This window comes from Excalfactoria chinensis, chromosome 1, assembly GCF_039878825.1.
Source record: "Excalfactoria chinensis isolate bCotChi1 chromosome 1, bCotChi1.hap2, whole genome shotgun sequence".
Classification (NCBI taxonomy): domain Eukaryota; kingdom Metazoa; phylum Chordata; class Aves; order Galliformes; family Phasianidae; genus Excalfactoria; species Excalfactoria chinensis.
The window spans coordinates 5,262,374-5,274,441 of record NC_092825.1 but is presented as its reverse complement, the minus strand read 5'-3'; the positions used below and the strand labels follow the sequence as shown (position 1 = coordinate 5,274,441).

General features: G+C 42.1%; 1 protein-coding gene across 21 annotated transcripts in view; it reads right to left on the bottom strand.

Moving 5' to 3' along the window:
* Positions 1–12,068, bottom strand: part of CELF2 (CUGBP Elav-like family member 2) — a 545,978-nt gene that overhangs the window by 87,263 nt on the left and 446,647 nt on the right. For all 21 annotated transcript variants that reach the window (XM_072354469.1, XM_072354546.1, XM_072354461.1 and 18 more), the window contains one exon: positions 7,571–7,653. In XM_072354469.1, the coding sequence (XP_072210570.1) occupies positions 7,571–7,653 (83 nt within the window). The remainder of the gene's footprint in view (positions 1–7,570; positions 7,654–12,068) is intronic.

Here is a 12,068-nt window from a genome sequence, read left to right as displayed (position 1 = left end):
GTTTTCCATTCTGAAGGCTCTCCAGCCAGTGTTTTTTGGGTACCCAGCTTGAAACTGATATCCTGCGAACAGACACTTGAGCCTCACTGAAAAGCAGGATAAGATATTCTATGTTGGACAGTAAAACCCAGAGGTATTTTGCAGAGTATTGACCTCAGCTGTCCAGAGTTATGGAAATAGAGGCAAAGCATTGTCACATATCATTACAGTTTGACCTTTTAGGGATGGGCTTTGCATTAGGAAAACTTGCTGAGGTTAATCCAATATTATGTGTTACTTAGTTTCCATCCCAATATTATTATTATTGCAAAACTGCAGAAAAAAAAAACAAAAAACCCTGAGCTACTCCAAAAGATGTATCTGAAAAAGCTAGCTTGGATCTAACTGCATTTGCAGCTGGGCTGAAGTGCTCTTGCTTCTCTGGAAAAAGCAAGGCTCTGATTTGAACACCTAGGATCTGAAATAGTTTATCCCACACAGGCTGCAGCTTTGTGTCCTCCTGACATTCCCTGAGGTTAGGTTGGGACATCACCACCTGAATAAGGCAGACCAACGTTTACGGCCTCACACCAGAACTTCAGGTCAACAGATACTCCTGCCAGGTTATTATTCTACACACTTCCCCATTCTGGGTGAGTATCTTCCAAACAGATAATAAAAATACAGATATCACAGTTTCTGAGTCCCTGCTCTCAGTAGTAGGCAAGCAAGTGCTTTCACTTGCTTTCTTTCAGTCCCATGAGAGGTTAATGCTTTCACACACTGAGGAACAGATTCAATAGGATAGAAGGAGACCTCCAACCTCAGCTGAGTCCAGTAGTGATGGCTCTTCTGGGTCAACTGAAGTTAAATTCTTACAACAGGTAATCCAGTGTAGGTGTCAGCTGCCTTCTCCTGCATGCCAGAAAGCTATCCTGATGGTCAGGCTGTGACAAAAGGTAAATCTGGCCCCCATCCCTCACTGAGAGAAAGAGACTATAATTATGAATGAAATGTTCTGCTCAATTTAGAGAAGCTATTTTCACTTAGTCAACATGTCTTTCCCGTGCCTGCACAACACCTATCATTTTGCCATTCAGCTGCAAGGTCAGCTGCTTACAGGGAATTTCATTATGCTTCTAAGACAATTTGTCACTTTTTACCATTTTAGGTAAAATTGAATTTAGGGTTGATGCTATGTTCTGTGTTTCACAATAATGGTAAACACAAATCCAACCTTTCTATTAAGGTATCTGAATTTAGTGCAAATAGTGATTTATTATTTAAGCATCAAGGTCAGTGCAACTTATCTTTGGAGGGCAGAGGTGGCAGTGATGTATTTGCATAACAAAAAATAACTTCTTCTGAGCTAACAAAATCTACCACTGAGTGGTACTATTCGTGAAGTATTTTAAAGGAAGAAATAGGCCAGATTCACTTTCTCAACATCACTCAATGTCTTATAGCCCAGTTCCTAGAAATAGGTGCTCCCAGGGGACTCTTCCCTTTCCCATCTGGTTATTTTTATCGTTGAAAAACTTCTACACTTTTCAGATTCCTCATTAAACAGCATTTGGCCATGCTATATGGGCACTGAATTAGTTTAATTTGTCATCATAAATCAATCACTCCAAGCTCTTAACTAGCTTAATTACTCTCTGAATTCCCTTTCTGTTTGTCAAAATCTCTTAAAGTCATTGATATCCCATATTCAGGCTATAATTCAAGTCATATTGGATGATTACCTTTTTATTACAGGTAATTTTTACATAATGTTCATATACTGACAACTCATAAAGCCTAAAGCAGAGAAACGGGCTGGTTATTAAAATGGTATTTAAGAAAGGAAAGTGCAATATTCATTAGAAGTGTACAGAACTCACGATTTAAAGCACAAATCAGAATTATGTGGGTTTTTTTGTTTGCTTCTTGTTGGACAAACTGTCTTATCAGTGAGTGAACATGGATGCAAACAAAGCCACTGTAGATACCTGCCTTTTGTAATAGATTATTATGATTAAGGTTAAATAACCTGTGCTTTACACACAGTACGAAACGTGAGCCAGTCTACAAAGGAGAGGGAAAGCCCCAAAGCGGCTGTTACTTTGCCAGTGGGCAATCAGCCCACCATAGGGCAGAATGAATACTCTTGTGAAACAGGACAATGACCTACGTTCTTTAAAAGGTAGCTGCACTTATTCTGCACCCCTAAAGCTGTACTCCTAAGGTTTCTTTACAGGTAGCACACAATACAGTCTGACAGCGATAGGACAAAGGGGAATGGTTTTCAACTAAATGAACAGAGAGTTAGATTAGATGCGAGAGTTAGATTAGATGTGGGAGTTAGATTAGATGTGAAGAGGAAATTCTTTACTCAGAGGGTGGCAAGGCATTGGTACAGCTGCCCAGAGGGGCTGTGGATGCTCCATCTCTGGAGGTGTTCAAGGCCAGGTTGGATGAAGCCCTGATCTAACCAGATGTAGTGCATGGCAACCCTGGCCATGGCAGAGGGCTAGAACTGGATGGACTTGGAGGTTCCTTCCAACCCAAGCTATTCTGTGGTTCTAAGAACACTTAGGGAACAGCTTTCTCTAAGGCAGTCCTGTTTTCCTGTCACGTAAATACATTTCATAAAGCCAGTAGTGATTCTTACACTGTTAAAAATGAAAATCACTTCCCTGACAACATCTGGCAAAAAGGGGGCCATTAATATTTTACAAGACAGTTATATCCTACAAACTCCACCCTGCTGTTAAAATTTAAAGAGCTTTCTTAAAACTGTATTTCTCTGTTGTTACATTCTTAATTAAATTGATTGATGCAGTTAACATCCCTTATTTTGGCTACAACTTCAATACAATGGGCTTGCTGCTACTTGGAATTTGTATACCCACTTGAAATAAGAACCACGTAAACCATTAGCCTGTTAAATGCATAGGAGTGTTGACACCTTAATCAGTGCAGGCTGTTAATTATTTTTGTGATAACCTCTCCTATGAGGATATAAGCAAAGGTACTGAGGCAACAAATGATCCGTGTCATGTCAGGTGAATCTAACTCTAAATGTGAAACAGACTACGGAGAGACTTAGGCCTAGATTTTACTGAAAGGATTTTACTAAATGATTCCAATTGATTCCTGATCTCAAATAGCTTCTGCATCAGAAGGTCCATTTATTCAGCTGTTGGGCTTCAAGAACCCAAACCAGTCCTTGTTACCTACCTGCAGTTATCTTTTGCCATGAAATCCTACTCAATGAACTAGTTAGCCAAATCGAGTAGATTCTGTTCTTAAACTGGCATGAACGGTAAGACTAAACCAAAGTATGTCAGTGCCGCCAACATGGCTGAGAGCAGTGTCTGCATACAGCCTCTGCATAAAAGCCAGTTTTCACAAAGCAGCATATTAGTGTGCTTATGCGTGGGGGGACTGTGATTATTGCATCTAACTAAAGGTACAGAATAAATTTAGATGGGAAGAATTCACTGCATTATTTTGTTTAGGGAATAGAAGCTAAGCATCTCCAGCAAAGCCAAGAGATTCTTAATGAAGATGAGACTAGTTAAGACCTTGGTTCTACGTCTCATCTCAATTACTGTATTCATATTGAGGTTTTCCCTTTTCTCTCCTCTGCCTTTTAAAACAGAATCCACACTGACATTCACACAGGAAGAACCTGACTGTAACTTGAATAATACCAGCCGCATCCCCATGGAGCCAGGCTATGAGCTATGTGCTTGCATGCTATATTTGAAAAGACATATCTAGAAATTCATTTTGCTCATTTACAAGACATAAAAGCTACTTGTGAAGCCAAGTAAACAGAAGAGAATTGTTCTTATTTCATTGATATGTATCATATATATCAATATGCCTGTATTTCTCAAACGCTGTGCATCATTTTCTCTGCCTAGCAGCAGTGCTACTGTGACAAGTGATATCTAAATACATATTTGGGGAAAGATAAAAGTTCCATTGTGTGACAAGGAATATTATGTCTAACAGAGAGATTATAATAATCATGAGTAAAAAGAAGATGTTTGATCCCACTTATGCCAAAAGTTTTAAAAATTAAAAAAAAAAAAAAATGCTTTAAATGAATTTTATCCTCAGGAAAATGATTAAAACAAGAAAAGCCTTGAGATGTCAGCTGGTGACACGTTTTTCCTCTTTATCTTTCTTTTTTGTTGTTGTTGCTGTGAAAAAAAAAAAAAGCAAAGCTGAGAGAATACAGCAAAGTGCATCATTAACTTCTTATTAATTTCATAATACAAAGGCAATTCTGTTAAAATAGTGGTGCTGCAACTTTAAATTACAGAACTGGCTTGGTATTTAATGAGAGATTTAGCACAGCAGGGTTTCTGTTAAATTAAGTTGTGCCTTCACATCACAGTGGGAAAACAGGTGTATATTGGTTTAGAATTATGGAAATGTTGACTAATTCCAAGGCTTGTAATCAAACAGCAAGGCACCCTGCAATATTTTCTTCCAAGATTCTGCATTAATCATTTATGTCTGGTCTTGTTTTCTTCATGTCCACTAAAAGGGTGCAGTTCAAAGGAGCAGATAAAGTGTTTTCATGTCTCTGTTAAGAATGTGGTCCGCACAGAAAGTAGATACAGAAACTGAGCATGGCAGGCTTTGCTCAAACACCCACCCAAATTAAACGAACATGCAGAAGTGGGATAGCATGACGGCTTCATGCTAGACAAACACTTTTTTGGCTTTGTAAGTGCTCATACGAAACCTGCTTACTGAGCAACATGGAGGAAGTCTGCATTTCAGAAACGAAGAGATAAACCAGAAACATCCTGCTTACAATTGTTCAGTGCATGCAGTGTTGCAGCAGGATGAGCGATACCTTTGCACATGTGAATTGCAGGCAAGCTGCTGCACCCCTGCTTCTGTGTCTGCCATAATTCCGTATCTGAGACTAACAAACCACCTGCCTGTAACTCTGTTTTTTTCCTGTGTTGTTCAGAGATGCTTCTTATCTGATGCATGGTTGTATTTCAGCAGAAGTGGAAGGCACAGGTTGTTTTGTTTCCAAATACACCTCCATTCTGAAGCTCCTACACAGTACATCTTGTTTACTGGTAGCAAGCTGATGCCCAAATGAACCTGATCCAAATTCATCCCTTGTAGCCTTGACAGATGATTGCTTCCATTTGCTCTGAAAGAGACTGTTTCACACACAGGCTATCCGCTACCAATCCCTGCTAGCTCACGGAAAGCTGCTTAGTGGGCCAGATCTAACAGCATGGAAATCACTAAAATTCATAGAAGGAGAATCCTGCTCAAGTGAAGTGCCACAACTTTATTATATACTATATATTATATATTATAAACAAGGTTGTTTTGGGAATATGCTGCTGCATCATAACAGTACTGCAATTTACGCTGAATGTCAGCATATAGCACATTCAAAATATGGAATCTGTTATATAATATTTGGTTAATTTTCTTTAATGTGATGAACTGTTTGAGTTTTTCTCCTTATTAGAAATGTGCCTTTAAGTATTAGGTGTAACAACTCATCTCAAAATCTTAACATCCCAGGAAGCATCAGGATCAGATCAGCCCAGGCCCCAGAGTCATGGGAATGTAATTTTCACACTTTCTTAAAGTTTGTAACTTCACATTCAAGATGGAAAAACAGAGCTTGAAAAAGATACATTTTAAAAGACCATGAGCTGGAGGCCGCATTGGAAAAACATGTTATAGTTTTGATCTTTATTTAAATAAATAAAGGTGTAGCAGCCTCTTTAACTGCGGCATCTCCTTCGCCATAAAGAGGAGAAAATGCTGCTCTGTTGAAGTAAGAAGCTCTGCAAAGCTGAACCCATTTTGCCACTTGTACATGGGGAGGTCAGGAAATGAGACTTGCCCTCTTAATCACCCGCTGGTTTAACCAAGACCTTTCAGAGTGGAGCAGCCAGCTCTGGGGCTCAGGAAGAAGAGAGGTGCAAGCAAAAGGAATTTCCCTGATGCAGAAATGAGTGATGTACAGATCAACTATGGGGTTCCAGGGTAGGGCTCACGCACTCAGAGATGCTGCAACAGCTCAGGACCCCCTCCATTTTTGTCCCCATCCCATTCAGCACAGCTGCTTAACTGAAAGCATGTTTGAGAGCAGTTATACAATGAGATGGGTTAACTGTAACATTGGCTGAATTGGGTTAGAGAGCGTTCATCCAAGGGCTCATCATGTTCCGCCAGTGGGGATGGGAACCAACAACTGGAGCTGCAGAGCCAAGGGATGCTGTGATGTAGCTGGAGCTCCGGAGGTCCCTCAACACTTTCCTTTGTGTCCAGTGATAGCATATCATCCTGTACATCCTCAAAAGCTAACCTGTCACTATGAGACTTGACATCAACCCTGGAAAAATTTACTGAAATCTGAAGTGGCACAATTTTTCACAGATTTTCCTGTAGCTAGCTGGTCATTGCAGATTTCTTCCCACTCCTTCCAGCATTTCCATTTTCAAATGATGGAAGAATTCCATTCTACCTATGTGAATTAGCATGGCTCATGGGTAACTATCCAACATCTCCATGCTGGTCATTTCCATGACAAAAGAGGTGACTTTTCTAACAGGACCTGCATAAAGCAGGCCAGCCAGACATGAAGTTTTCAAACACGTATTGTCTGATTTCACATATGGCGTCTAGGAACTCAAAAAGATATTGGCCATCAGTCCATAACCATCCATCATAACTGCCAGTCCAAACAATATTCCATTTATTTATACAGTGCTGTATAATTTGTTCTTGTGTCTGTAGCAACACACTCTATGAATATACTGGAACATTTGCCATGCATCAAGGGGGAATATATCCCCACTCTTTATACTCTTCCCTTCTGGTCCCTGAAGAATTTGGTTGCAAACAGCAGAACAAATGAAAACATTAGAACAAGAAGACTTCAGAGTTATGTCATGCAATTACCAGTGATATTCTTCTCTCCCAACCTATAACTCAGATCTGAACTACCATGGGATAACATACGATGCAGGTTGTACGATTAGCTCAATAACACGAGCACAACTGCTTTAACCACCAGTGCAATGTATCAGCAGGAAAAGGGTACTGAGCAGAGGTGGTGGCAGGGATGGCTATGTGCAAGCAGCTATGTGGTACTGTGCTCTGTGGTCCCCTGATGTGCAGTCACCTCACTAATACGCTTGGCTGCTTAGAAACCATGCGTACAAAGGCTGCATTTAATGAAATTGGCTGTATTTTGTCTTTTCCTCTCCTCTCCCTTTTGGATCTAGAATCCTCAGTGGTGCAGTGTTTTTCTGCCATATGTTTCTCCCCCTCCTTCTCCTGTAAAAAAAAAAAAAAGTTGGATCTACCTTTCACTTCAGTAACTGCCTCTAGTCAGCAGGAATCAGCAGTGTTTCCAGCCAAGGGACTTTCTACAGAACAGCAACTGTCTTTAGAGATAATGCCTTTGCTACAGGACTGGCACTGTTACAGGACAGGACATCAGGTTTGCCCAAGGTCATGTGGGGCACTTAATCAGCATCTCAAGCAAAAGGGCTATTTTCTGGCAACAAAATAATTAGGATCAAAAAGTAAATGTACTCACCCCAGGTAAAGTTTTAATATTGTGCAGTGCATTCTGTGCCTCAAGAGCAGCTTTTCTTGTATAAAATGTTACGAAACAACAACCTATAGAGAGAAATGAAAAGCTTTCAGAAATTAGTGAGTATGATTTGTGAGAGTACAATAGGGAGGCAGAAAAAACAGTGGTTGAACAACACATTATGAAAGCTGGAAATGTGAATTATCACGAGGCTGCCTGAATGACATGAATAAAAGAAAGCTTGAGTGGTTTAAAATAAAAAGTCACCCCCTGTGCATTGCATCTATAGCACACCTACATTGTTAGCGAACTGTAATCACTTAGAAATCAAGTTAACTAAAATCCAATTGGCTTTGTGTGGTGTAAATAAGGTTATATTTTTCTGTAGGCTCCCCATTATGCTTTGAATATGAGCAACAAGGCAAGCTCAAACCAGCAGGCATTCATTGTTACATCCCAGGCAGAAAATCAGGTTCAAGAAGGACCTTATTTAGGGGGTTTGCCTTACCTATAAGCAAGGAGCTAAGAATCATGAAGTCAAATTCCCGGCTCCACGCAGGACCACTCCAAATCCAAACCCAGTATCTGAGATCATTGGCCAAACACCCTTTGAACTTAAGTAGCTTGGGGCAGTGCTCACTGCCCTCTGGTGCAGACCCTTCCATAACACCCCCTGCTCCTCCCATGACAGCTCCATGCTGTTCCCTGCCCTCCGCTCCCTGTGAGGAGCTGCAGCCACCATGAAGCCTCCCCTCTGTGCCTCTGCTCTGTGCTGATCAAGCCCAGGACCCTCAGCTGCTGCTCACACACCTGGTCCTCCAGATCTTCCGCCATCTTTGTGGCACTCCTTTGTTGAGGGCATCACTGGTGTGAAATGTGGTATGAAACAAGCACTGGCAGATGATCTGCCATGTGCATGGGGCATGGAGGGCTTCCTGCAGAAGGACTTTCCACCTGCACTGCAGGTGGGGTGCTGGGCACAATGACAGTTTGTGATTTCAACTGACTTCTAGTAGGAGTGAAACCACCCTGGCATCATCTCTGGTGCACTTCAGTGAATAAAACAAGGCAAATTCTCACTTAGCACCCACTCTGCTGTGACCCTGTAAGGGAAACAGGTTGGGCTGAGTGCAGCCCCTCTCCCATAGACATGGACAGCCTCTATGCTAAGAAGTGATTCTCAAATTCCTTTGGAGCTCTGCAGCTGCAGTCAGTTGACTGACCTGGTGCTGGGACAGAGAAAACCTGCTGGGAGGCAGGAGTGGCTGCTGAAGTAAAAACCTATTTCATATCAAACAGAATGATGCTGATTTTACTGATGAACCAGCAAACAATCCTACTGTATTAATCACTAACAGACGTGTGTTGCAACTGAAGGGAAATGCCAAAACCAAACAGAAAGTGCGGTTCTCTCGCCTCATCACCACCATTCCTGCTCCCTGAGATGATGACACAGGTGCAACACTTTCTCCTTTGCTTGCACTGTCTCCATGGTGCTTACCAACATGAAATACCATGTCACTCCTGCTATGCTAGCTTTTTTTCTGCCTCTAAGCGCTGCCATAACAGCAAAGGACACCAAGGAGAATGTGCGTGCAGCAGAACACAGCTAGCAAGTGTCTGGCTGCGTGGAGGAGGCTCACTCCACACCTTGGAAAGAAAAACTGAACCCAGATTTCCCTCTCTGCTGCCTCTTGCTTGGCTCAAGCTGTGTACTGCACTGTGAATGCTCCCTCTGGCTTTGCAGCGGGGCCAGTGACGACCATTACCTCCATAACAAGCAAAGGTAATAATGTATTCCCAGCTGGAATGCAGAGAGTTTATCCGTAACAGAAAAGCACTTGCAAGCAGTATAATACATGGGCAGGCAGGTAATGCTGACTTAACACAGCTGGGAGAAACACTTCCCATAATACCAATAGTTTCCTTAAAAGTTCACAGTTCATGAAAGAGAAGGCTTGATAATTATTTCACTGATCATTGTTTGGCAGGGATGACTATTACAGAAAGCCAGAGCCTGCGGGTTTTGTGCTTCCTGTGAATACTTCTAAAGCTTCTTATTCCACCGGTAAACACCAATTGTGGACACTCGATTCTGAAGCTTTCTGACAACAAGGGTGGGGTGGATTGATGAAAAAAGAAAATATGAAAACCCAGAACATGAAAGGCGAACATGCACACAGTCCCAAAGGAAATGCTACAGCTCAGCCTATGGAGGTGCTTGCTGCCAAGGTACACACACTATTGAAGCTCTGACAACAGCTTTGAAGATGCCTCAAGTGTAAAATCCCTTTGGCTCAGGATCACGTGCCATAGGAGAAAGTACCAAATTCATCTGTTTCTGCAGAAATACCAGAAGGGAGGACTGCTGTGTAAAAAAACAGGGCTAATGTGTGCTGTCCGACTGGTAGTTAGTAGCCTCTGCTGAAGGGCAACTAGGACTTTCCTCTGTTTTCCCTAAGAAAGTTCAATATTGCCAGAGACAAATCAGTGACACCACTGGAAATTAAAAAGTATATTTCCTAAGAGAAAAGAAAAAACAAACAAACTCAACACTCCTCTCTGCAGGCCCCTGCACGCATAATTGTGGCTTCATCACCAGCAAATGTGACAGCAGCTTGAACTCTAGCTAAACTCCTCTGCCGTCCACATACCTCAAAACCTGACAGTGATAACCTTCTCTGCTCCTGCTTAGGACGGCTTATAAGGTGAATTGGTTTGTGGACATGGTTCTGTCTATTCTCAATCAGCTCAGTTTAACTCTGATTTAACTCCACGTGAGCTAGAATCTTCTTGACTGAAGGAACAGGAACTCATGCTGACAGCCAGTACCGCCAAAGCAGCAAATCTCTGCTTTTATAATGCTGGTTATACTTGGGCTGGAACTGTATTTACTTCGTCACACAACATCTTTGCTCTGTACCTAGCAATGATAGTGAATGAATCATGCAGATCCCTATAGTTCCTTAAGGACATTGGCAACAACTCCATGGCTATCCTGCCAGATGCTTGAATAGACTGAACAAAAGCTGCCACCCAGTGCCAGGCAGCTTCTGATAGAGGTAGGGGGTCCAAAAAATGATGGTAGACAACAGCCCTGCTTCTCATTTCTTCTGCTGATAAAACACAGTGCAATGTACACCATAACGCTCAACTTCAACACCTCATTAGAAAAAAGGAAAAAGATCTCTTGTCTCAGTGTGTTTTCTCTTTTTTCTGTTTTTCTTTTTTTCTTCTTTTTCCCTAAAGGAAATTTAGAGCCAGAAAAAGACCTTGAGGTCCCCAACCATTGGAAGAGAGTTGACACATTCAATTTTCCATGACACATCCAATTCACAAGCCCTGCTCAGTCTGCCAAAGGCACCAATTAGCACCAGAGGTGGAGATTTTTTATTTTTATCTTTTTAACAGGAACCTGTTTAGCAAGACAAAGACAGGAGTAAACAGCCTCACTCATGGCTGGAAACAGTTTTGCTTGAGTCACTGTCAAAGATGGCAGCAACAGATTGCATGGGGATCGTGCAGCCCTAGCTTCACTAACACAACTGTTTAGAAATTAGGCGTGGAAAAAAGAAAGCAAATGGCAAGGACTCTCACTACACCACATCCACATGTGTCGTTATTTGTTGACAGAAAAACTGGGTTTCTGGAAGACGTTTGTGCACGTTGTGGAATTGTGACATACTGCAGAGCTTTCACCAGTAAACTTCAATCCCATGCAGCACTACAGGCTTGGGGTAGAGTGGTTGGAAAGTTGCATGGAGAAAAAGGATCTGGGGGTATTGGTCAGCAGCTGGCTGAACATGAGCCAGCAGTGTGCTGAGGTGGCAAAGAAGACCAACGGCATTCTGGCTTATATCAGATATAGTACAGCCAGCACGAGCAGGGAGGTGGGTCATCCCTTTGTACTCAGTGCTGGTGAGGCTGCACCTCAAATACTGTGCTCAGTTTTGGGCCCATCACTGCAAGAAAGACATCAAGGCCCTGGAGTGTGTTCAGAGAAGGGCAATGAAGCTGTGAATGGCTGGACAAGATGAACTTAGAGGTCTAAGTTCACACATCTCCATTCACCCATCAGTGTGGACATGCAAAGCTGTGTTGGTGCCTTCAGAGAATCACAGGATGTTATGGGAAGGTTTTAGACCTCAAAGACTATCCGGTCCCAAGCTCCTGTCACACACAGGGTCACCTTCTACCAGGTCAGGTTGCCCAAATCACTACTCAATCTGGCCCTGAACACTTACAGAGATGGGGTATCCATAACCACTCTAGGCAACCTGTTCTAGTACCTCATTTCCACCATAATAAAGAATTTTTTACTAATATCTAATCTAAATCTACCCTCTTTTAATTTAAAGACATTGTGCCTTGTCCTACATCACTACACTCCCTAACAGAATCTCTCCCCTTTGTTAGGCTGCAAGCTCCAGCTCAGACACTGTTAGGAGCTCAGCCACATCGGTATTTTTATCGCTTTCTCCCAATTCAAGCACAGACTAAT